Below are 26,120 nucleotides of genomic sequence, written 5' to 3'. Positions count from 1 at the left end.
ATTCCATTTATAAAGCGCCTTTCACATCAGGAGGACGTCCCAAGGCAACAGGCAGCTCCGACACGGCAACATGTGGAGCATGCACAGGGGAACACGCAGAGCACACAGGGCAACACACAGAGTGTACACGACAATATATAGAGCACACAGGGCAACAAGTAGAGCACACAGGGCAACACATAGAGCACACAGGGCAACAAGTAAAGCACACAGGGCAACACGTAGAGCACACAGGGCAACACGTAGAGCACACAGGGGAACGCGCAGGGCACAGAGAGCAACACGGAGAGCACACAGGGCAACATGCAGAGCACACGGCAACATGCAGAGTGCACACTGAATTGCTTCAAACTGCTTCAGATCAACGCACTGAGCTGACGATGCGAGGAGGTAGTGGCACAAGGAACTGTTTCTAAATCCCAATGAAGATAGCGACAAAGTGAACAACCTACTTTATCTGGGGAACTATTGGCTAGGACACCAGAGATAGTACCTCCCTGCTCTTTTCCAACATTATTGAGAATCTTTAATGTTCATTTCAACTGGCAGACAGGACTTCGGCTTCAACAGCACCTTGGATATTTCAGTCCCCCCACTAGCAATGCACTGTCCCAAGGTGGGGTTTGAACCCACAACCTTATGACTCAGAGGCAAGATTGTTCCTGACTAAGTCAGGCTGACACTCACACAAACTCTCTCACACACACATTCTCAAACAAAATTGCTTTTTGTGTTTTTTTAAAACAAAACAGTCACATCAATCAATATGTCAGGTGAGTGTGTCACGCCAGGCAACAATCTCCAACACAGAAAGGCAACAAGCAAGAGCTGAGGTGAGCAATGAAGAGCCTTGCTCCTTTCTTCAAACCATTCCTTCTCGTTCACCTTTTGGGTCTGACACCAGCAGGTATGTTTGCACTGCCATCCTCTCTCCCCTCCTCACAACCCCAACGCCCCCTCTCCTCCCAGCTGAGGAGTGCTCGCTCACCTGTCTGACTTATGCTCTGTTCTCCAATGCATTCACTACCTGGGTACAAACACTGGGGATTCACTGTGTTCAGACAAGTGCTGAGGACCGTATGGTTAAAGGAATTTGTGTGTTGATGTGTAAGGTTGTGAATGAAGTCTGAGTGTGATGCTCTCCGCCTCATACAAGCAACCCAAACACAAACCTGCATATACTCCACTTCACACTCACACACTTCACACAAACACATCCATACACACTCCACACACACACATATTACACACACACAAATATATACACACCACACATATTCCACACACACCCTCACACACACATTTTGCTCCCTTCCTCACTCCCTTCGCGTCGCTCCCTCTCTTCCTATTTTCAGGTCTCGGCTGAAGACCTTTCTTTGGTCACCTTTCTCCCCCTCCCCCGGCTCGGCCCCGGGATCCGTTACTGTGAAGGGCTCTGAGACGCCATTTGTCGTGGAGGGTGCTATATAAATCCAAGTTGTTATTATTATTGTTGTTTGCATTTTAAACAAAAGGTTTTCTGATATAAAGAAATGAGACGTTGGCAAGTAGGTGGTGTGATTTACATCATTTTCCAAAAGCAGAGTAAAAGCACATTGTTTTCTCTTCACGCAAAGGAGTTGAAGGTGCCCTGGCACTGGCGGGTTTGCCTGCCACCATCACAGTGCAGGAGCATATCCCGGCGGGGACCAGCATCTTCAACTGTTATGTGGTTTCAACACTTGGTGGCACCACACTCTCCCCTCGGATCCTGAGCCCCCAACCGCTCAATGACTTCTTCAGCGTCTCTGTGGTGTCTGGACTGAACCTGACAGTGAGTGTTAGGCTGGTGAACCTAAATCAATCGTGCTCTCACCTCTGGTTCAGAAGGTAGTAGATTCAAACCCCACCTCGGGGACTTGGAGCTCACAATCCTGGCTGACGTTCTAGTGCAGTGCTGGGGGGAGTGCTGCAATGTCTGAGATGCCATCCTTCGAATGAGCTGTTAAAACCCATCTTTCCTTGTTCAGCTGGATGTTAAACATGCTGCAACACAATAAAAATACAATACAAAATTACATTTGTAAAGCGCCTTTCACATCAGGAGGATGTCCCAAAGAGTCCCAAGGCGCTGAACAGTCAGAGATGGACCCTAACCGGGGGTGGGAGGGGCGTGGTTGCATGTGGCGGGTAGAGCAGAAAGCATAGGAGTGTGGCCAAAGGCACAGTCGAAGAGGAGGGTCTTGAAGGAGGCAGGAGAGGGAACGAGGTAAGGGAATGGAATGTCGGATGGAGTTCTAGAGGGTGGGGGCAGAGAGGTTGAAGGCCCGATCGCCAATTGTGGGGCGGGCCGGGCGGGGGCATGGAGCCGGCCGGAGCCTGCTGAGTGGAGGGACCGGACAGGTTGATTTGGGAACACTTTTAAGAAATGCCGCGTACGTACGTTACCCCCACGTGTCCTCATGCTCTGGAGGAACAGGGGAAAAGCAGAGTGATTTAACTTCCTTGTTATTTCAGGTGATTGTCTTGGCTTCCGCGGGGCTGGATTATGAGACCCAAAGGCAGTTTGAGCTGTCGATCTTTGTGGAAGATAATAAGGGATACACGGATCTCAAAGTGCTCACTGTGATTTTAAGTGATGTGAACGAGCCGCCCAGGTTCCTGGATGGTCTAAGTAACGGAGGCGAGTGTTGTCCAAGGTCACATTCTCATCTCTGGGCAAAACAGTTGGATCCCATTAGAGCGTTGTGGTCCATACGTACACACCCAGTGCTATAAAAGTGGTTGCTGGTCAGCATTTCCGGATTGTCAGGTCGTTGCTGACATAATTTCCCTGCTCGCCAGTGGCTGGCCACATGACCTCTGGAGTATGTCAGCCGGGCACAGCGTTAGCGCACAGAACCTTCTGACTCAGAGGCGAGGGTCAGCGAGGCTGACACACGAGGTGCTGGACGGTCGAGGGTTTGCACCCGAGCTGGGGGTGGGCTGTATGGAAACCTAAAGAGATGCGCGCTAAAATGCTGGTTACTGAACCTGTCCCACGAACAATATGTGAGCAGTAAGCGGCTGCCCATCACACTGATGCCATTTCCCTTTCCCTTTTCCAGCTGTACAAGTCAACATTTTGGAGAATTCAGAAGCAGGGACAGTGATATATGAGGTTCAAGCAACTGACCCTGACAGAGACGAGACCCTCTCAGTAAGTGCTGCAGACAGGGCAAAGCCCTCTATTTTCACATCCACGTAAAACTTGTTACGGCAAAACCCACCCCTACCCCACTTAAGCCCACTCCTGGGCTGAAATCCACATTTGACCGCTGATGGCATGAAAGATTTTACTGTAAAGTGATGTTATTTGTTGCGCAAGCACCACCTGGTGGTGATAGGTGACGCTGGCATTACATAAGGAAATTCATGTGGTCAAAAGACAAGTGCACGTGTTTTGTTTGTGGGTGGTGACCTGAGATGAATGCAAAGCTTCCAAGTGTAACCTGTGCACAACTATCAAGTGAAAGAGACAAAGCCAGACTGGTGAATGTTAACTGGAGACAAGCCATGCCAACCACTGATCTCTACAGTTGACCTGCACATTTCAACACTGTTTACCTTTACAAAGACTGGACAGCAGGGAAACAGGCCACTCAGCTGATGTTTATACTCCACATAAGTCTTCACTTTTTTCTTCCCCTCTCCCTCATGTGAAGGCCTAGATTCCTCTTGAATGCATCTGCACTATCTGACTCAGCCACCACTTCAGGCAGTCAGTTCCCCAATCTCACTATCCTCTGCGTGAAGTTCAAATAGTCAAACATCCCAAAGGGCTTTATAGAGGGTGGAAGGAGGTGGCCAAAGCTGCATCCACACAGGTAGCTTTTGAAAAGAGGTTTGAAAGTGCAGAGGGCAGGGCCGAGATGGAGCGATTTCAATGGAGGGGCACGAGACCGGGATTTTGGGGGAGGTTGTATGGGGGAGGTGAAGCACATCTGAAATGGAGGGCGCAAAGGCTGAGCAGAGTTGGTGTAGGGGAACAGGAACGAAGGAGGTCTCAGAGATGGGGTGGGGGGGGCAAGAGGGTTGAGGCATGTGGAAGTTAGATAGAGGAATTTTTGAAAGGAAAGAGATGAAATGGTAAACAGTCAGGGAAACCGTTTGATTAGAGTATATAACAAAGTCTCTTTTGAACTGCAGTTTGCAGTGAACTCGACACTCTTCGCTGCTCACTCCAGCGGACAATCTGGGATTATCGTTGCAGCTCAAACCTTAGACTATGAAACAGACCCACACAGGTACCCTTTCTATACAGTTCTACGCTATGCAAAGCTTTCCACAGTCAGGTGCTTAACACTCTGTGAGTGACTGCTGTTTTTTACAGCTTTGCTGTTGCAGTGACAGTGATGGACACAGATGGTCACCTCATTACTGGGATTCTGCTGGTGAATATACTAAACCTTAATGACAACAGCCCAAGATTTACAAAGTAAGTGGACACCCTGCTTCCTGGCTTGACAGCTCCTTGATTCTTCACAATATAATAATATTAATAGCACTCGATACAGAACCTATAACGTCTCAAGCGCTCCACAGGATTTTACTATAAAGTGTTGTAACCGTGTATTGTGCACTGATCTATCACTGAGTACACGAGAGATGGAGTTGCCTCTCACATAAGGATCTGGATTAAGCAACTTGTGCTGAGTCAGGCATTGGTAACTTTGATATCAACCTCAAGGTGGCTAGCACATCACAAACTATTTTGTAAAGGTCCTCCCACCACACTGAAGGCAGATGTTCGTCAGGTAGCTGATGAGGAAACTCTGAGGCTCGGGATGGGGCGAGAGTTACTGGAAGGAGTGGCTTTGAATCCTATGTGAGAAGCACGATATAATACTAATAATCCTTGCATTTGATATTGTGCCTTATCATGTGTTCAAGAATATACTGCAAAGCGAATTTTTAAGAAGTTGTATATTTTGACTGTATATTTTGTGGGCAAAATAAGTACAAAAATTCTATTATCTATTAGCCTATTATCTAAAAACACATAAAAATATCATCTTTCCTTAAGACGCATTAGATATTGTAATAGAATCATGATTTTTGGTCACCCAGTACAAGATATTTTGAAGCAATAAACAAGGCAAACAGGATGCTGGGCTAGATTGCTAAATCATCTGAGTTTAGATCCCCAGACCTCATACACAGGCTGAGCAGTGAGACCACACCTTGAATACTACAAACAGTTTGGGTCACTGCAACATAAGGGGCTGCCCAGACCCTAACGGTAGTGCAGAGGAGAACAACAAGGATGATCCCCAGTGTTAGAGAAATTAGCTGTGAGCAATGATTAGGCAAGCCAGGGCTCTTCAGTCTTGAGAGAAGATAACATAGAGGGGAGTTTACAGAGATGTATGACATTTGAAATGGGATTGAAACAGCAAACTCAGATCAATAGTTTTGGATGCAACAAGACAGTAGAACAAAAAGCCACAGGTTTAGAGTTGTAAAGGGGAATTTTAGGACAGACCCCAGGAAGTTTTTCTTTATTCAGAGGTTAATTAATTAAACAGGTTATCAGAAAGGGTAGTTGAGGCCAGGATATTGGGATTCATTTAAAAAGCAGCTTGATGTTGTGATGGGGGAAAGTTAGAGTGGGTGTTCTGGATGGATGAGAGCAGATGGTCCGAAGAGCCTTCTTCATCTAGAACGATCTTGTGACTTTGTGAAGCACTTTGTGATATTCATCCTATGTGAAAGGCTCGGTATAAGTGTGAGTTCCTATTTATCCAGGCTTGCAACACTGATTGAGATTTTTGAGGATGTGACACCCGGTACAGTGATCACAACAGTGACAGCTGAGGACTTGGACGACAACACTCTGAGCTATCACCTCAAAACACACAATCCCTATTTTACAATTAATTCAGGTATGCTTGGACACACATAGACATTCAGACACAACAATAGCTTGCATTTATGTCGCGCCCTTCAAGAGGTACTGTCTTGAAGCTCTGAACAATGGCAGAGTTTAACGCAGGGCCAGGTAGAGAGGGGAAGTCTTCAGCGTGAATGGAAGACGGGGAAGAAGAGGTCGAGGTGGACGGATTGAGGCAGGGAGTCCCTAAGGGTCAGTGTATAGAGGCTAAAAGCACAGCCACTAATGGTGAAGGTACGTGCAGTAGGCCTGACTGAACTGTAAAAACCTGTGAAGCGCTTTGAGGCATCACAACAGTGAGATGAGGAGCTAAACCAAATGCAAGGATCATTATAACATTATTATAGACATATAAGAGTTGCATCAACTGGATGGGCCCATTCAGGAAAGTTGGGATGAAATGCCCATGACCTCTGGGGTGGCCTTCTGCTGGAATGTAAGCGACTAACACTCTCTGTCTCTCTATGGATTGTAGCCACAGGTGAGATTCAGGTGGCACAGACCTTGGACACAGGGAGCACCTCACTGAAAAACGCTACGAGGCAACAGCTGCAAATCGTGGTTACAGACAGCCTCAGAGGAGGGCATACATCCTCAGACACCATAACAATCCTCATAAAGGACATTAACAACAAGCACCCATTCTGTTCCCCACACACACACAGGTACTAGCACTGTAGGGAAAGCGCAAAACTTATGGAAAGAAGGATCTATAATCCGCATCCCTGTCTTCTTTGGGGGGGGGTGTGAGGTAAGCGGGATCTCCTTGGAGCTGAACTGGATTCAAGCTGACATATTTGGCAATGGAGTCGGAATTGAGCCAGCCCTCTGTGGCTTGGCTGTCCGGTCCCTCTCCTTACTAATCCCCTCCGTCAGCACAAAGCAAACTGAATTGTCTATTCGAACTTGAAGTCTAAAATGCGAATTGGACTAATAAACCACCGGCTAAACTTGTGGAAATACTGAAAACACACATAGTAGCTGTTAATCATGTCAATAATTGGTGGAGAAGGAAGCAGGGTCTCGGGGGGAGAGGGAGGTAAGCAGGGTCTCTTCAGGGCTGAGTTGGTTCCAAAGTAATATATTTGGCAATGTTACGTCAGAATCGAGCCCACCTTTGATGGTATCTAGTCCAGTTCCTAGACCATGTGGGTCTGCAATATTCCAGAGCACTGCTGATGACAGCACAGCCAGCCTTGGAATGGCAGGTCTGCCACTGGGGCAGGGAATCCTCCCACTCAGCTCCTGTTAACCCTGTAAGCCAAAACCCTCACAAGTAGGGTGGTCCTTGTCCAGCAGGAAAGTTTGTCAGACAGTGCTATCAATGGCATGCTATGTGGTTTTATCTGGTTGGACTCCAGCAGTTTCCCAACGCACATTCTGAGGTTTCCAAGCCTTGGTGCATGCCATCCTGTGACTAATACTTTCTGGAATTAGGTAAGCAGGATGTGTCCCTCCAGGGAGAGAGTGTGCATTCCATTCCAAAAATCCATCCCTGGAATTTCCATGTGTAGGTGGGATTCTCAGTCTGGTTTGGATACTCTTAAACATGGTGATGGGTTTCCGCATGTGTCAGACACCAATCTGAACAAAAAAAATTCTATGCTTACCTCAACTCCCTCACTGTGTCTATACTGGATGCACTGTGTCTGTTGGGAAATAACTTCATAGAATTATACAGCACAAAAGGAGGCCATTTGGCCCATCATGTCTGTGTCAGCTCTTTGAAAAGAGCTACCTAAAACAAATCCATTCTCCCGCTCTCTCCCCATAGCACTGCAAACTTGTTCTCCCCAAATAATTATCTACTTCTCTCTTAAAAGTTGTCATCAAATCGGCTTCCATCACTCTTTCAGGGTGCTCACTAAGTACAGTCACTGCACTTTACTGCCCAGCTTCACTCATTCCTCTCCTACACTCATGAGCCTCTCCAATTGGGTTTCTGTTCCAAACTGTTCTGGTCAAGGTGACAAATGACATTTTGTCCATTTGTGACCAGGACTCCCTCTGCCTCCTTGTCCTCCTCGATATCTTTGCTGCCTTCGATACCGTGGACTACTCTATACTCCTCTACTGCCGGTCCTCTCACTTCAACCTTCAAGATTCTGACCTTGAATGGTTTAGTTCTTATCTATCCAATTTGTCTCCGACAATATCGAGGTCACTCGACCTCACCAGCTTAGGAACCTGTTCGACCCTCAATTATCCTTTCTCCCCCATATCTATGCCATGACCCGCTCTGCCTTCCCCCACCAACATTGCACGACTCCTCACCCCTCAGACCGCCAAAATCCTCATACACACTCAAGGCTTGACTATAGAAACTCCTTTCTTGTCAGCCTCCCTAACACTTCCCTCCACAAGCTGCAGATCATCTAGAACTCTACAGCTCATGTCCTCTCTCGCACCAGGCTCTGTGACCTCATCACCTCAACTCTCGCCCGCTCCACTGGCTCCCCATCCCTCAGGATAGAATTCAAAATCCTCATCCTAACTTTCAAAGCCTTCCATAGCCTTGCCTCCTCCTACATCTCTGACCTGCTGACCCCCTATCAATCTGTCTGCTCCCACGGCTCAGCAGGTTCCAGCCTGCTCCAGGTCTCTACCATTGGTGGCCGGGCTTTCAGCCTCTCTGCCCCCAATCGTTGGTATTCCATCCCATAATCCCTTCACCTTACTCCCTCTCTTGTCTCCTTCAAGGCATAACTCAAGACCCTCATTTTGTCTATGCCTTCAGCCACCCTCCCTTATCCCACCTACGCCCCCCATGCTCGGGTCCTGAAACGTGACTGTTCAGTGCCTTAAGACGTTCTCCCGGTGTGAAAGGCACTTTACAAAGGTAAAGTTGGCGTCATCCGCGTAACTGTGGAAGTTGTTGCTTATCCTGTGAAGCCTTTCAGACATCTCAAATGCAAGGATTATTATAATAACTCTATGTGCCTAGTGTGCAGGTGATGGAGACCGCCAGCAAGGGATCACAGGTTGTCTCTCTAATCTGTCGGGATATTGATGCCGACCCCAGCAACAGTCACCTCAACTACATCCTGAGGCCATTTGCTGGGGCAGGCCGAAGATTTGCTTTGAACCCGAGGGATCCCAGAACTATCGTGGTACGTAAGTTTAATTCATGTTTGAGCAGAAAATGTGTGAAGTGAAGGGAACCTCTGTGCTGGAGAGCCCCAGTTTACCTGATTGTAGATGCCAGCTCAACCCTGGTGATGAGTCACCCTGGTTCAGTTGTTGATCTGTCCTAACATCAGAATTATCACTCTCAACAAGAACAAATCACATTTATATATATTTCACATTGAGTGGACATCCCAAGGCACTGGACAGTCAAGGGATTGCATCCAAGCGGGAAGATCAAAGGTATCATCAAAGAGGAAAGTCTTGAGACAGGCCTTGAAGGAGGCGAGGGAAGGGTGAAGTGGAGGGGCTCTAGTATGGAGTTGCAGAGGCTAAAGGTCTGACTGCTGATGGTGGGGAAGGCAACGGCGTGGGAGGGGTCGGGACGTGAAGCAGGTCAGTGGCTGCCGAGTGGAGGGAGCGGGCAAGTTGGTAAGGTTTTAATAGGTTGCACAGGTAGGGTAAGGCAAGACCATGGGGAACTTTAAAAGTGAGCACAAGGATCTTGAACTCTATACTCTGGTGGATAGGGAGCTGGGCAATGTTGGGGGTGATTGACTCACGGAGCCTGATGCAGGAGAGGACATGAGTTGCAAAGTTCTGGATGGCCCGTACCCTATGGAGGGAAGATCTGGGAAGTCAGACGAGCAGGGAGTTAGCATAGTCCTGGTCTCAATCATTATGGTTCTGTCCTTGAATGGTTCAGATTGTACCTCTCACATGGCCTCTAGCCCCCGCAGCATCTTGTGTGGCATTCCTAAGGGCTCTGTCCATGGTCCCCTCTTCTTCAATATCTATATCTCTTGGTGACATCATCCGCAGACATGGGGTCAACTTCCCCAACTCCAGGACCACTGCTGTCCTGACAGAATGTCTGTCAGACATCATGAGAGCTAACTTTCTTCAGTTGAACTTCAACAAGACTGAGGCCCTCCTGTTTGGTTCCCGTCAGCGCTTCCACACCTCAGGCACTGACAGCATTACCATCCATGGATGCTCACTCCACCTGACTAAGCCAGTCCGGAATCTTCACATCCTGCTTGACCCTTACCTCCTTTCTACCCCACATCCGTGCCATGACCTGCTCTGCCTTCCGCCACCTCCGCAACATCGCCCGGCTCCACCCTGTCTCACACCGCAGGCCGCTGAAACCCTCAGACACGCATTCAGGGTTGACTATGCAAACTCCTTGCTTATTGGCCTCCCCAACTCCTTCCTCCATAGGCTGCAGATCATCCAGAACTCTGCAGCCCATGTCCTCTGCCGCACCAGGCTTGTGACGCTAAAACACTCACTCTCGCCCGACTCTATTGGCTTCTGATCACATAGAGGATATGGTTCAAAATCCTGGTCCTCACCTTCAAAGCTCTTCATGGCCTTGTTCCCCCCTAATTCTTTGACCTCCTAACACCCTACCATCCTGCCTGCTCCCTCCACTCAGCGGGCTATTGCCTGCCTTGCCCGCACCATAATTGGTGGATAGGCCTTCTGTCATCCTGCCCGCACTCTCTGGAATCCATCCCGCAGTCCCTCCGCCTCGTCCCCTCCCTTGCCTCCTTCAAGATCCATCTCAAGACCCTCCTCTTTGACTGTGCTTTTATCACCCTACTTCCCCTCCCTGCCCTCCACTCTCCCCAATCCCGACCCCCACCTTGGGTCCGAAACACTAATTGTCCAGCGCCTTGGGACGTCCTCCCGAAGTGAAAGGAGCTATACAAATGTAATTTTGTTGTTGTTATTGTTGTTGTAGTCAAGCCTGGACGTGATGAAAGCACATTCATGAAGTGTATTCTCTCCATCTGCTCTGAAGGTAACTGGGATTCTTGACTTTGAAGACCCAACTAACTTTGATGGTGAAAATGTGTTTGAGATGTTGGTGATTGTGAATGACAGTGTGGCGCCCTATCACCAGGGTAAGTAGAGTGGGGGTGAGGGGAGAGAAATGTGAGGCAAACTTTAGACAACTTCAGTCTTTAACTCAGAACATCTAAAAGGTTTAATATCTCATGTGAAGGACAGCATTTCTGACAATGGGTGCTCCCCTCAGCAATGCACTGGAGGGTCAGCCATGACTGTGAGCTCAAAGTCTCCAACGCCACCCACCCACCACCTCCTTACTCAGAGGAGAGAGCCAGGCTGACACTTAAAAACCTAGAAATATTCTACTCAGAAAGGGCCATTTTGCCCAGCGTGTTCGGGTCCAAGTGATACATGGTATTGAAATGTATTATTCTGGCCAGTGAAGCCTGGCCAGAACTGATGCGATGGAGGTACGGAATTTGTATGCGGGCAGCAGACCATTTTTAGGTAAGTAATAATAATAATAATAATAATAATAATAATCGTTGCATTTTGATATACAAGGTATATGCTGCAAGTATTCTGTGCAGCAAGTATACAGGACAGAAGGAGGATATTCGGTCCATTGTGTCCGTGCCAGCTCTCTCCGCATAGTCCTGCAAACTTGTCCTCCCCAAATAATTATCTACTTCTTTCTGAAAAATTATTATCAAATCAGCTTCCACCACCCTTTCATAAGAACATAAGAAATGCTAGACCAGAAAAGACAACGGTCCATCTAGTTTGCTTTCCATCCTCCCGATGGTCGTACGCACATATGTCCCTAACTACCTGTTACTGTATCCCATAGTGTTATTTTCTAAAAGAAAACTATCTAATCTGTATTTGAAAGAATCAACACTTCCTGCTTTAACCATCTCCCCGTGGGGAGCCTGTTCCACAGTTTCACTGTTCGCTCACTGAAATAGTGTTTGTGTAGATTTGTTCTGAATTTACCTCTTTCAATCGCAGGCCATGTCCTCTGGTTTTACTATTCTGGTCAATTTGAAACAGACTGTCATGATCTATATTGTTTTGCCCCTTTAGAATCTTAAAGATAGCAATCATGTTGCCTCTTAATCTTCTCTTTTCCAGCGTGAACATGCCCAATTTACTTAGTCAGTCCTCATAGTCCAGTCCTTGCATTCCCTCAATCATTTTGGTCGCTCTCCTCTGTATCTCCTCGATTTCTCCAATATCCTTTCAGGCAATGCATTCCAGATTCGAGCAATTCGCTGTGTGAAAAAATTTCTCCTCACCTCCCCTTTGTTTCTTTTAACAACTCGGTGTCCTCGGGTTATCAACCCACACGCCAGTGAAAATAGTTTCTCCTTGTTCACCCTGTCGAATCCCCTCATAATTTTGAAAACTTCTGTTAAGTCTGCTCTTAACCTTCTCTGCTCCAAGGAGAATAATCCTAGCTTCTCTAGCCTCTCCTCATAACTGAAGTCCCTCATTCCTGTTTGTATCTGATTGTCTCCTCACCAGATACTGTGACTGTATATGTTACAATCCTGCCAGTGAATGAATTCACTCCAAACTTCACCCAGATGTCTTATACTTTCAATGTTTCCGAGATCACAACAAGTAAGTAACCAAAGACTGAGCAGTTATTTCTTCCCACCTTTTTCCTTATAACTGTGGTTCAATAATATGAATAATCCTTACATTTAGTACTGCGCCTTTCACATTGGGAGCATGTCCCAAAGAGCGTCACAGGATATACTGTGAAGTGGAGTAACTGTATTTTGTACTTGTCAGCAAATTTTAATGAGGGGGACAGGCACAAGAGAGGAGGTTTCTGTGTCTGTCTCTTGAACAAATACCCCAACTCTCCATCTTGCTCCTTCTGGCTTTGTCTCACTCTGCCCGGAACTGTCTCCATCCCGCTCTGTCTTTCTGTCTCACTCTATCTCTCCCCATCACTCAGTCTCACTCGGCCTCTCAGCCTCACTGACTTTTCCAGGTGGAACAGTGATCGGAAGAGTTTCTGCCGAGGACAGAGACCGGCCAGCAGCTGCCCTCACGTACTCTCTGGTTGGAGGAGGAAGCACACAGGGATACTGGCAGTTGTTCAGGATCAGCCCGTCCTCAGGGAATCTTCAGCTGGTGGCCAAGCCGGACTATGAGACAAAGCGAAACTATGTGCTGACAGTACTAGCCGTGGATGGAGGCCCGGAGAAAGGGCAGACAGGCACCACAACAGTAAAGGGCTCACTACACTCACGCCATCATACACAGTTTCCTATCTCAAACGGATTCAGTTTGCGTGATCTGGAAGGATTTTTTTTATTAAGATATCCGAAATTCCGCAATGACTCACAGGAAAGCCGCTCCAACTTAATGTGTTTTCAGAGTAGGGAGTGACCCTGGGAGTCCAGCTAATGGGACAAGCTCCCCCCTCACCCCCCCTCATATTCCAGACAGAGTGTCCACCTGGTTCAGTCTCACACTCTTGGCTGACACTCCAGGGCAGTGCTGGGGGGAGAACTGCATTGTTGGAGGTGCCGTCCTTCAGATGAGATGGCCTGTCTGTGCCCATTCAGGTGGACGTTAAAGATCCCATATGATGTTATTAAAAAGAGAAGTGAGTTTCTCTCTCCCACTGGCTGACAATTCCCCCGATAAAATTGATAGTTTACTTAATGGCTGTTTGTGGGACACTGCAGTGAGCAAATTGGTTGTCTTATTGATCCACGAACAAAGTCATGGCAGTTGACAGTGATACCATGACCTCTGGGTCGTTCGGATGTGAGGGATCGGGATAAAAGACGAGCAAAGCATTATTACTGTTGATTATAACTGGATGCCCTTCTGTCCCAGATTACAGTGAATATCCTCCCAGTTAATGACGAGCCTCCTGTCTGCCATCCTGGCTTTCAGCAGCTGACAGTCTCTGCAGGAACTGCTGTCGGCACCAAAATCGCAGGTTTCCGCCTGTCCTGTACAGATGCCGACTCTGCCCCTCAGGCTTTCCGTTACTTCATCATCTCCGGTACATCAGTCACTCCCCATTAATGTGGTTAACACAGTCCACAGTCACACCACACAGCACTGTCCTGAGCACAGAGAGACAGAGAGAGATCAGACAGAGAGATCAGACAGAAAGATCAGAGAGAGAGATGAGAAAGAGAGGAATAACAGAGAAAGAGACATGAGAGAGACAGAGAGACAAAGAGAACGATCGGAGTGAGATCACCTAGAAATGCCTTCATGTCCAAGCATCTCCCTATTTGCGATCTCTAACCCCATTCCTCCGCTCCCTCATTCTGCTTGGCTAACCCGAGTTTAATGCGAGGCCCCTTCCCATCTGTCTCACGCCCCTCCGAATATCCCACCTCAAAACCCACACCCCCGACTGCGCCAATGGTCACCTCACCTTCTCCCCTGTCCTGCCTTGTCATTGTGAAAAGCTCAGAGACTTTACCCCAGGTGAAGGACGTTGGTTTAGCTTCAGTTTCTTGCTGTAACCTGGTATCTGTCTTTGTGGGTCAGGTAACAGGAACAATCATTTCAAACTCTCGCCCAGCGCTGGCTCCAACCTCACCCAGCTCGTTCTTGCAATCGCCTTCCAGTACTTCAGAGGCATAGACTCGGCCACAGACTACGAGCTGACTCTTCACATCACAGATGACAATCTGCTGGCTGGGAGGGAAGACAGGAAGCTTGTGCAAACCGGGACAGCGACCATAAACGTCAAAGTTATCGTCCCACAACCACCACTCAAGAAACCAGCACAACAGTGAGTACGTCCCAGCATTGCACAGCTTATTCTATAAATATGTTCCATCCACCCATGTGAGCACTCTGAGTGAAGGGTGCTATGTAAAAGGTGGCCAAAGTTGTTGTTGCTGTTGTTTGATAAATGTGGAAACTCAGCAAAAGTTTCCAAACCAGACATGCATACGCATGAAAATGTCCCTATGCCTGGAATAGAATACGCACTCTACCAGGAGAGATGCAGTGCACCCCTAAATGTCAGCCTCACATGTCTGAAGGGAGTACAGACTCAATGGGCAGAAAAGCTCCTGTCTGTGCAGAAAGCCTCTATGATTATCACAGTCATTGGATGGCTGAGACATTGCCACCAACTAGCAACCTACAGTCACTAGACTCAACAGCAATTATCTATGAGACACTTAGAGACGCTTCAACATGATATACATTGTCCCCAATAATAATACAACAGTTAATCTTTATATTTGACACAACACCTTTCACGTTTGAGAAGACATTGTGAAGCGCTTCACAAGTGCAGTGACTGTGTTTTGTGGGTGAATGCGGCAGAAAATTTGGACACAGCAATATCCCACAACCAGCCACGAAGCAGATGAAAATGTTTATTTGGGGGATTCTCGGGCAGATCATCAAGAGAAACTTCCTTCTTTGCAAGTATTATTATTATCATTGCAGGACAGTATAACATACGTCTGGATCTCACAGAATACCTACGAGGAAGATGCGTGGTACATCCCGTTCCTTGTCACCGTTGGTTGCCTGTTGCTCCTCGGATGGCTAGGACTGCTGACGTTCCGCCTGGTCAAATATATCCGCTCTCTGCCTAAGGAACTTGAGAAAGAGACGCTGTACGTTATAATGTTGACCACAGTCATACACTGATCAAACCTCACATAGATTGATGATTTTGGTCAGCCGGTGTCTGACACACGCGAAAATCCATCACCATAATCAGGCGGGTGTCTGACACACGGGGAAATCTGTCATTGGGATCAACCGGTGATCAAATCACACGCACACTAAAAAGCATCATTTTGCTTAAGAGTCTCCAAACCAGACAGAGTGTTCCACATATGACCAGACTGAGAGCTCCCAACTAATTTTTCACAGTTCTATGCCACCCTAATTGAAAAGCCAAATGTGTCATGGGTTAAGACTGGGTAGAATTATGGGCTGTGGAAGTCTCCTGGCCATGACAGTAGGTCTACTCAGACCCCAAACCCTGATGGACTCCAACAGCCTCCTTTGGCCACATTCCAGCTTCAGGAAATTAGAAATGACACAGCTGTATAATACAATGGGTCACACTGCTCACTGAGTTATCACATCTGCAGGAACTCTGTGGAATGGAATGCGTACTTTCTCCCCGGAGGGATGTATCGTCCTTACCTTACCTAATTCTGCTAATACTCTCTGGAATCAGGATACTTCAGGGAGAGAGTGCGCATTCCATTCCGATCAGCGTTGATAGGATGCATAGAACTCTCAGTCTGGTTTGGATACTCTTAAACAGAGTGATGGGCTTCCACAGGGGTCAGATACCCATCTGACCTCCAAAATGTTAGACCTCGATGATACTGCATTGAATCTCTTGTCCGGCTCATACCATTGTTTCAATATTCTCTTTCTCACTTTGTTTTGCTCTTTCCTTGTTTTTCAGAGTGGAGAGACAAGGTGAGTGCGCCTGGGTTCTCAGCGACATTTACTGAGCTTCACTGTTCTCCCAACTACACACAAGTAACTGAGTTGTTCATTTTTCAACCGCAGAACAGAAGAAGAGGCAACAAGATGTGGTTGTGGTAAGGCTCATTGTGGAATGTGAGAGATAGAAGAGAGTGAGTGAAAGGGAGGAGTAGAGAGGGAGAGAGAGAGTGACTGAGTGAGTGAGTGTTTTAGAGTGTGAGAATGTGTGAGAGAAAGTCAGTACATTTTGGAAAGAAGAGTGGAGAATGGAAATATAATGAAACTGGCAAAATTCTCGATGAAGTGGAGAAACAGAGGGAGCTGGGGTGACAGAGATCATTAAAGGTGAGAATGCCATTAAAATAATTGACGGGGAATTTGTCAGGCACAAGGGGGATGAGAAAAGAGCAGGTCATTGGGATTAGAACACAGGAATAAACTATCATACCAACATAATAGATCAGATGGTAGGTTAGAGATGGAGCATTTGCAGAGGTCAAGGGTAGGTTTATTGAGACCTGGTTCTGAAAGGGAGGGAACCTTGCCAGAGGCTCAGGAGAAGCATGCACAGTCTATGGAGGGGTATATAGGTGGGCAGAAGGTGGGATAGAAAGGACAGGGTATTATTCACACGGTGTGTCTGCCTGGCTCACTTGGTAGCACTGTTGTAGCTTTGAGCTCACAATCCAGACTAACACTCAACGACAACAACCTGCATTTACATAGCAGTGCAGAGTGGGGAAGCACTGCAATGTCATCCTTCAGACGAGTTAAATAATTAATAAGAAATAATCCTTGCGTTTGATATAGTTTAGTTTGATAATGCCAGAGATTTCTTCCTCAAGGAGACATGTGAGTTTATCAGTTCCTCACAATGTAATACAAGAGGCTGACCAGCATTCCTCAGAATTAAGTTAATGTTTCAATACAATGGAAGTGATATTGCTGAGTTGTTATATCATACATACAACCAGGGATGCGTAGTTCGGATTCAAAGGTGATCCAATCTTTCCTCCAGGAGAGAATGGTGACTTCTTTGTGTACGTCTCTCTGCCTTCCTTCTTTTTCTACCTCAGTGTCTTACTTTCCTCTCTGTGTCTCTGAGTCTGTTACACAGACAGTCCTTTCCTCTCTGTATCTCTGAGTCTCTTACACAGACAGTCCTTTCCTCTCTGTATCTCTGAGTCTCTTACACACACAGTCCTTTCCTCTCTGTGTCTCTGAGTCTCTTACACAGACAGCCTAGGAGGAGTTTTTCTCTCTCCGTTCCTGTATAAAATATTGGTCGCCTCTCTTTTCTTCACGTGACACACTCTCCTTCCCATGCGGGTACCTGACTCCTGGCTACTATGTCTGCGCCAACCCCTCACCAAACCACTCCTGTCCAGTTCATGCTGGTTCTTTCTTTGCAACAAAGTCTCTCACCCATGGAAACCAGCCCGCCGGAGATGAGGGGGGTGGCTGCAGCCGCACTATTTCTGCTCGGATACACCAAGTGTGATTATCGAGCACACCTAGCGTAAAATCATCAGTTTACAGATGTTAAGTGGACGTTAAAGATCCCGTGATGCTATTGAAAAAGAGAAGGGAGTTTCTCTCTCCCAACAATCTGCCAGATAAAATTGGTCACTCACTTCATGGGTGTTTGTGGAACGTTGCTGTGTGCAAATTGGCTGCTGCTTTCGCCCACAAAATAGTGGGCTTTATAGTGAGTCCGGTGAAGTACTTTGAAAAGTGCCGGCACAATATCAAATGCAAGAATTATTAGTACATTATTTGATGTTGCGTGGGACAGAGAAGTGGGGGAAGGAGTAAGTGACATCATGGACTTAGCCTGCACCAGGGGATATCACGAGATGGAGTAGGTGTGGGGTCGGGGACTGCAGACAACTGCACAATGGGCATTAAAGCTGAGACCATCTGCAATTCACTCTACAGGAAATGACCAAATTCACCACCATTTTTGATGGAGAAGCTCTGGACCCAGGTAGGGGGAGATAGCTTAGAGCTCATGTTTTCTATTACATTTTGCAAGTATTAACCGCTCAACCATCTACCTCTATCGCTTTTCCCTCCCTCGCTGTCTCTTATTCTCTCTCTCAATATTCCAGCTACCTCAGTTTATGTGGAACCAGATTTGGGGATCAGTATTGCTTGAAGTTCAATATCTGCCCCCCCCCATTAGCTTTAAGCTTAATATTTCAGATCGTGCAGAGTTTTGGAAATGAAATTCGGACTTGATCAGGAAAACCCTACGTGTTACAGCTTTGGCTGGAAGGGTTAACAGGAGCTGAGTGGAAAAAATCTCTGCTTTCAGTCACTGATTTGCCCCTCCAAGACAATGGTTTGTGGGTCTGGTGTCAAGCCTCTGGAAGTTGCACGCAGCCCCTCTTCTGGTTGGGACAATAAGCGCTCAATGAAAGATCACAAATGAAACCTCCCTGTGAGCGGGGCTTCCCTGAGACTCTGAGCTCACAATCCAGGCTGACACTCCGCTGCAGTGTTAGGGAGCAGATTTTTCAGCGATACCCCTGACAATACGTTAAACTGATGTTTCTTCTGTGGGCATTAAAGTTCTTGAGGTGCTGTTAGAAAAGGGAAGTTTCTCCTGGTGTCCTGACCGACAATACCCCAAGTGTGAAGCACTCACATCCAGTGGACCCTGGAATAATAATCCTTACCTAGGATAAAGCGCTTTTCTCATCTGGAGGACATCTCAAAGCGCTTTACTGTGAAGTGTAGTGACTGTGTGTTTTATTAGCGAACACACAACAACGTCCCATATCAGCCATGATTTTATCTGGGAGGTTGTTGGCCAGGACATTGGGAGAGAGAAATTCCCTTCGCTCTTCAAAGGGTGCCACCTTGTGGCTACCTGAACCGGCATAGAGTGGACCATGGTTTAATGTCTTATTCGAAGGACAGATCTGACCATGCAGTGCTTCCCCAGCACTGCACTGTAGTGTCAGCCTGGACTGTGAGCTCAAAGTCCCTGGCCTGGAGCTTGAACCCACAGCCTTCTGGGTCAGAGGTGAGGTTATAACTGCTGTTATTGAAGTCACAGGTAAGATGTATCAGTACAACACAATATCGGGAGCCAGACGCTGGAAGGATGTGCAGTCGCCTGGGACAGATGGTGAGGACATGACAGCGACAGTCCCAGGTCCTTTGACCAGTGACCGCAGAGAGAGAGATGAGCCATTCACATCAGACAGCAGGGTGAAGGACACCCAACCTGTGCAGAATGCAACCAGGAACACACCCAAACGACCCCCAGCTCCCAAGCCATCTAACCATCTCAGGAACCTGTCAGGTGTTAACTTGGTGGAGACGGAATAGCTCACCTGTAAATTGCCCGGAGCTCACTGGCAGAGTTAGCCAGTGTATGTGTGTGGGCACATGTATGTGTGTGTGTGGGTATTGAATCTAAGATTTTACAAGCTTGCAGCTGATTTGAGGGGAAAATGAGCATGATTGGACTCTTGGGAATGTTGCTTTGATGGTTCCAATATTGGTTTCATTTTGTTCAGCTGGGATCGTGTCTGACACATGCAGAAACCCAAGAGTTACTAAACCAGACTAAGAGTTCCACCTTTATAATTGTTTCCGATTGTCTGGAATGGATTGCTCACCCTCTCCCTGGAGGGATGCACCCTGCTTACCAAATTCTGGAGAGTATTTGGCACAGGTTGGCATGAAACAAGGTCTGAGGACCTTAGAGAGTGTGGAGTGAGTGCTGGAGTCAAACTAGCTAAAACCACACAGCTAGCCATTGAGGTCAATGTCTGGCAAGCTTTCCCGCTACATGTCCAACGAGTACAATCCTACCCAATAGAGCTTTGGCTTGCAGGGTTAACAGGAGCTGAGCGGGAAGAGTCCCTGCCCCCAGTGACAGGTCTGCCCTTTCAGGTTCTACCAACGTGTCAAACATCTTACCTTGTAGTCAGCTCAAACCCTGAATAGACCCTTTTTACTTCCCACTCGCCCGCCCCATCCCGGGACCCCGCTGGCTAGCTGTGTGGTTTTAGCTAGTTTGACTCCAATTATTGACGATGATGTGATTAACGGCAGCTCTGTGTGTTTTCAGTATTTCCACAAGCTTAGCTCATGGTCTATTAGCCCAACCCGCATTTTAGATTCCAAGTTCGAATAGGCAATTCGGATTGCACTGTGGTGACTGAGGGGATTGGGAAGGGGAGGAACAGATGAGGTGTGGGTGCTGAACAGGCCTGAGTAGGGATGTACGTTTCTGATGATTAAATATGAAATCTATTTGCATTTACTGGTCCTTTATTCACAGGTTCTTGATATCTTGCCGTTTCAAACACTCAGTATGTGACAAGTTAATTAAGGCATGGAAAATACAGACATTTTCGAGCAGGAATTTAATTTAATGTTGATACAAAAAGCAACGATTGGCTTCAGTGCTTCAGACTGATATGAAACTGTCATCATACATACACCCTGACACACCATATTCCCTGACACATCATCACACAAACTCCCTAACACACCATCACACCCACCAGCTCACAAACCATCACACCCACTCCCTGACACACCATCACACCCACTCCATGACACACCATCAAACCTACTCTGTGACACAGCATCACACCTACTCCCTGATACACCATCACACCTACCACTTGATGCACTATCATGCCCACTCCCTGACACATCATCTCACCCACTCCCTGACACACCATAACACTCTCTGACACCATCACACTCCCTGACACAACATTACAGACTGCTTGACAAGCCATTACACCCACTGTCTGACACACTATCACACCCACTGCCAGACACGCCATCACACCTATTCCCTGACACAGCATATCACAGGCTGCCTGACACACAATCAGATAGACTGCCTGACACACCATCACACAAATTGCCTGACACCACACAACAAAGATCAAATCCCCTTGTGATCACTGACTGGCCACACTCACCTGATGGGGATCTCTGTGTATAATTGAAAGCTAATGTGATGGCCATTTTTGTTTAATTATGTTAATATTCACTTTAAGAGTTAACATGGGGAGAAAGGAGCCTTCGGGCGCGACCACTCTTAATAATAGCCTGAGATTGCACTGAGCTTTGGGAGTGACATTACGTTGAGAACTGGCTCACAGACAGCAACACTATATCACCTGCCGAGTATAACAACGCTATCTTGCGTAACTGTCCACAGTGATTTCTGCACCAACCGATTGCAATTGCTGAACATCTAGAAACACTGTAAACTTGAGAAATTCTCAAACGTTCCTCCCCGCCAGCCAGGGTGAGAACAGTGCTCGCTCAGACTCCTGCTCCTCAACTGCAATCCTTCTCAGAAGAGATCAGCGGCTTTTTGTCTTAACCGTAAAAGTTAGTACAGATGTCTCACCTCCGATTCAGAAGGTTGAACCCCATGTTGTGTTCACAGTCTAGGTTAATGCTCCAATGGAGCACTACTTTATCCGAGGTGCTGTCCTTCGGTTGAAATGTTAAATCGATTTCTGGATCTGTTCATAATGTTAAAGATCCCAAGGCACTGTTGGAAAAGAGAAGGGAGTTTCTCCCAGTGACTAAATTTATGTGCTGAACATTTGCTAGAAACACTGTAAACTTAAAGTGCAGTCTGACTGCTGTAAATTGTACACTAAGCCTGCGGTCCGACCAGAGAGCCGTTTAGCTTGAGTTGGACTTCTGGAATCTGGCCTGTTTGCCTTGTTTCATGTTGCTTTGCACATTAAATAAATCGCCTGCATCACCCAAACCGCAGGCTGAATCATATACAAACTCCATTGCACCTTCCCAAACCATGACTTTCAGATACTGAATGGTCACGGCAGAGTAGAGAGAGAAATCTGATGTTGTTTAGTTGGGGAACAAGGGAACTCAGAAATATTAGTAGAAATATCAGGGGAGAGGTAAAGGAATTTCTTCACTCAGAGCTTGTCAGGGTTTGTAATTCACGCCTGTAGCGAGTCTGGTTCAATAGAAAAATTCACAATGGAATTGGGTAAACATCAGAGCAGTAAAATCATGTAAGGAGAGAGAGAGAATTGGGATTAATAACAGGGAAAACAGACACAACGGGCTAAATGGCCTCCTGTGTAGGAAGTCTCTATTTTAATCTACTTTTTATCTTGTCAGCCTGGCTCTGAGTTAGAAGCCAGGCTAACACTCCAATGCAGTCCTGGGGTATGCCAAATTATAGGAATTGCTGTCCTTCAGATGAGATGTTAAACAGAGATCCCGTCTGCCTGTTCCAGTTAATTTCAATGACAGAATTTAAATAGAGAGATTCTCTCTCCCGGTGACCTGGGCAAAATCCCCAGATAAAATTGATCATTCACTCCATGGCCATTTTGGGGAGATTTCTGTGTGCAAATTGGCTGGTACGTTAGTGCACAAAACATACCGTCATTTACCTTTACTGTGTATCCTATGAAGTGCTTTGAGATGAGATGTCCTCTCAGAGTGAAAGGCGCTTTATCAAATGTAAAGATTATTATTATTTTGTTCTGTAGATTTGAATTAAACCATCAGGTTGGTGGGATAACCCAGCAATGTTTGGGTAAATGACAGCAGCCCACCCAACACAAAGATCAGCAATTACATCTCTAAGATGTTTCAACACAAGGTGCTATGAAGCATCTGATTCTTTTATTTTATCCTCCCCCACACCCCCCACACACCCAACTCAAAGTCCCTTGTCAGCTGCGTGAAGCCCTTTTCAACATCTTCCTGACATGAAAAGTGCTATATAAATGTAAAATTGTTGTTTTGAAGAGCGTTCAAACCAGACTGAAAATTCCACATATGCACGACATGGAAATTCCTGTGTATTTGAATGGAAACGTTCACTCTCTCCCTGGAGGAACGCTCCCTTGCTTACTGAATTCCGGGTTTGGAGACCCCCAGAGTGTGTGTTGGGGTAACTGCTGGGATTTAACTAGCTAAACCCATATTGCTTGCTACTGAGAGCACTGCCTGGCAAACATCCTGCTTCTTGTCCAGTTCGGACCTGTTACGACTTTGGCTTGCAGTGTTAACAGGAAGCGAGTCGGGAGAATTCCTGCTCTTAATAGCAAGAGGGTAAGAACCTAAGGACAATGCAATAAGCATCAATTTATTGTTCCTGTGTGGGAGGATGAAAACCCCTTCATCTTTCATGCTCCAGAGACCCTGTTAACTTGCTAGGCAGACTAAATATTTTTCAGGATGTCTTTGTGTTTATTCCACAAAGAGCCACATGGTGGCGTAAAATGATCAACCCCTGCTCCACATGGCAAGTTCACCACCAACATCACAGGTCCACATGAGGGGATGCTCTGCCTATAGCAAATAAGCCTGTTGCCCTTGGTAGCAGATTTGTGGGAGAAGCAATTTTTTTCAATGCTCAACTGGCAAAATTGTGACAAGCGGGACTGCTGCAAGTGTTTATGCTAACTCCCGTGATGTTTAAGTTCTCTTAACTTAAAGCTAAAGCTATTGATCTTGTAAGAGGTCGTTTTGCCAAGAGCGGCAGATTGTCTTGAGCGGCTTTTGAACCCCAATGACAGCACGGGTATACACAGGGCAGGTATACGTTACCCCATATATACATATGAGGCCCGAGTACACCCTCTGTGTCTCAGTCTTTATGCCTGAGAGCAGGAGGTTGTTGCACTTATTGTAAATGTGTGAGTGCAATTGAAGCCATCCATCCTAATCTCAATTCCCAGCTCCTTCCCCGTCTACTCTACAATTCAATACAAAAATTACATTTATATAGCGCCTTTCACGTCGGGAGGATGTCCCAAGGCTCTGGACAGTCAGGGATTTGGATCCGAGCTGGGGGTTGGGATCGGAAAGGGTGGAGGTCAGGGAGGGAAGCCGAAGGCATGTTCTATTACGCTATCCCTATTATCTTTACCCCATCATTGCATTACGTTGCACTTTAAATGAGTCCCAGCACTAACTGAAACCATCCTTCCTGGCAACCCAGTTGCAGGCCTTAATTCCCCTCTCGGTAAAGAAATCCTGATGCCTGACCTGAAATTGCCCTTCTCACCCCTGAACCTATATCCTCATGTTCTACTACCCTGGGTGTAACACGCCCCCAGTTGACTCTGACCCAGTGGCACTTATTTCATTCCCCATCCTAATGGTAGCTGGTGGAAAAAGCCAAGGGGTACAGTCAGAATCATTCTTGTCCAGACAGGACTTTACATTGCAGGTAACTCTCAGTAACATGGCTGCTCTGGATTTCGAAACATAAAGCAGATTTGATTTGTGGGTCTACCAGTGATCGAAATGGCAGCTCTGATCTCCAAATGCTCACAGTCTCTCTAAGGGTTCAGAATGCAGCACCCAGACTAGTGGGCAGCCTGGTCAATGACGTGAGTATTGCTGGCAGCTTCTGTGGCTCCTTTCGCCACGGAATGAGGCTTCAACTGACCCATTAATAGCGGCTTGGACTCATTTGAGCACTTTACTGTCTCAAAGGACTTCACAGAGACAGAGTGGGTGATAAGGTGGAGTAAACAAAAGGCGCGGTCAAAGAGAGATTTAGGTGGGCACTGAAAAAGGGAAGGGAGAGGGAGCGAGGAGGGGAGACTTCCAAAGAGCGAGAGAGTAAATTGTGCAAAAGCACGACCACTCTTAGTGTGGTGGAGTGAGGTGCAGAGGACAACATAAAGAAAGTCCGATTTGGTTGAGCAGAGGAAGTGGCCAGGGTCAAAGATCACAGAGATCGGGTGACCCGAAGCCGAAGAAGGGTTTGAATGTGAGGATCAAATGTGTACGTTGGGGTTAGGGTTGCTAATGGAGCTGAATGAGAATGAGGGTGATGGACTTGCAAAGCTTGGTGCAGGAGAGGACACACAGCCCTGCTCAATGAGTGATGGTTCCACCAGTTGGAGGTGTGAAGCTTGAGCAGCAGTTGCTTACCAATCAAGGTTCACTCTCACTTCACTCTGGAGAGCTCTCACTCTGTACAGATTCACTCTAACCTCACCCTATGTTGTGCTTCCACACAATTCCCACCATTTTCGTTTTGGAGATTTCCGGGGCTCCTTTTGCCGTTTATACTTGCTCTTGGTAAGAACCCTCTTCAGCCAGACAATGAGAGAGAAATGCTCTCATTCCTCCTGACCACAGATGCAGTACTCCCCCCAGTGCAGTGGATCACAGAAGTGAAGGGGTAAGGTCTTGCTGTACCTGAGTTAGTGGGTGACACTCATTGTGTTTATAACCTGGAGCCTCTGTATTGTGATAGAAATTTTCATGCACCTCAGAACAATCTGTTTCCTTCATTTAAATTTTCTGTCAACTCTACCTTACTGCTGGGCATTATTCCCATGGAGATTCTTCTCAAAGCAACACTGGTTTATGAGAGTGAAGCTGAGTACAGGTAAGCTGGCCTGGAATGGGCTTGGATGGCCTGGGTTGGGAGGGTCTCAGTTTGGGTGGGTCTGGGCTTGGTTGGCATGTTTTTTGGCCTGGGTTGGGTTGAATGAGCTGGATTTCTATTCAATCTGTTGGCTCAGATTGTTAGTAAGTAACACACATAGTTGTTGATGCCTCCCAGGCATGTGGTGCAAGTGATGATGAGTGACTCCATGGGACTCTCAGCGGTTGCAAATTTCAGGCTCGTTATCCTCAACATCAATGACAATTCTCCCATCTTCAACCTGTGAGTATCCCTTCATGTATTCTCCCAGTGTGGGACAGTGATCGGCCCAGTCCAGCACAACATGGCCCAACCTACCCCAGCCCAGCTGAAGCAAACGGACAATATAAAGGCCTGGTCTGTGTTACAGTCATTTTGTGCTTGGTGCCATCT

The 26,120-nt window shown here is 46.9% G+C and overlaps 1 protein-coding gene across 1 annotated transcript; it reads left to right on the top strand.

The window, feature by feature from the left end:
• Positions 1 to 840: 840 nt before the first annotated feature.
• On the top strand, positions 841 to 20,178 carry LOC103181892 (cadherin-related family member 3-like). The gene is made up of 20 exons (XM_042335428.1): positions 841 to 907; positions 1,617 to 1,813; positions 2,497 to 2,653; positions 3,087 to 3,178; positions 4,168 to 4,265; positions 4,352 to 4,456; positions 5,767 to 5,903; positions 6,387 to 6,576; positions 8,934 to 9,021; positions 10,848 to 10,950; positions 12,365 to 12,463; positions 12,843 to 13,081; positions 13,700 to 13,871; positions 14,372 to 14,461; positions 14,512 to 14,618; positions 15,290 to 15,462; positions 16,275 to 16,288; positions 16,382 to 16,413; positions 18,236 to 18,284; positions 19,356 to 20,178. Exons 1-20 carry the CDS (start codon positions 841 to 843, stop codon positions 19,634 to 19,636), a joined length of 2,490 nt encoding a protein of 829 aa, XP_042191362.1. The 3' UTR covers positions 19,637 to 20,178.
• The last annotated feature ends 5,942 nt before the right edge of the window (positions 20,179 to 26,120 follow it).

The sequence above is a fragment of the Callorhinchus milii genome, unplaced genomic scaffold (genome assembly GCF_018977255.1).
Source record: "Callorhinchus milii isolate IMCB2004 unplaced genomic scaffold, IMCB_Cmil_1.0 Scaffold5, whole genome shotgun sequence".
In the NCBI taxonomy this organism is placed as follows: domain Eukaryota; kingdom Metazoa; phylum Chordata; class Chondrichthyes; order Chimaeriformes; family Callorhinchidae; genus Callorhinchus; species Callorhinchus milii.
Note: the sequence above shows the minus strand (reverse complement) of the source record. Positions and strands in the feature narration are given on the sequence as shown.

What these genes read in the sequence shown, in the direction of transcription:
- LOC103181892 (XM_042335428.1), top strand. Translation starts at nt 841, where the DNA reads ATGAAGAGCCTTGCTCCTTTCTTCAAACCATTCCTTCTCGTTCACCTT. An exon ending in TTTGGGTCTGACACCAGCAG is followed by an intron (nt 908 to 1,616) that starts GTATGTTTGCAC and finishes CTTCACGCAAAG; the next exon opens with GAGTTGAAGGTGCCCTGGCA. An exon ending in ACAGAGACGAGACCCTCTCA is followed by an intron (nt 3,179 to 4,167) that starts GTAAGTGCTGCA and finishes TTTGAACTGCAG; the next exon opens with TTTGCAGTGAACTCGACACT.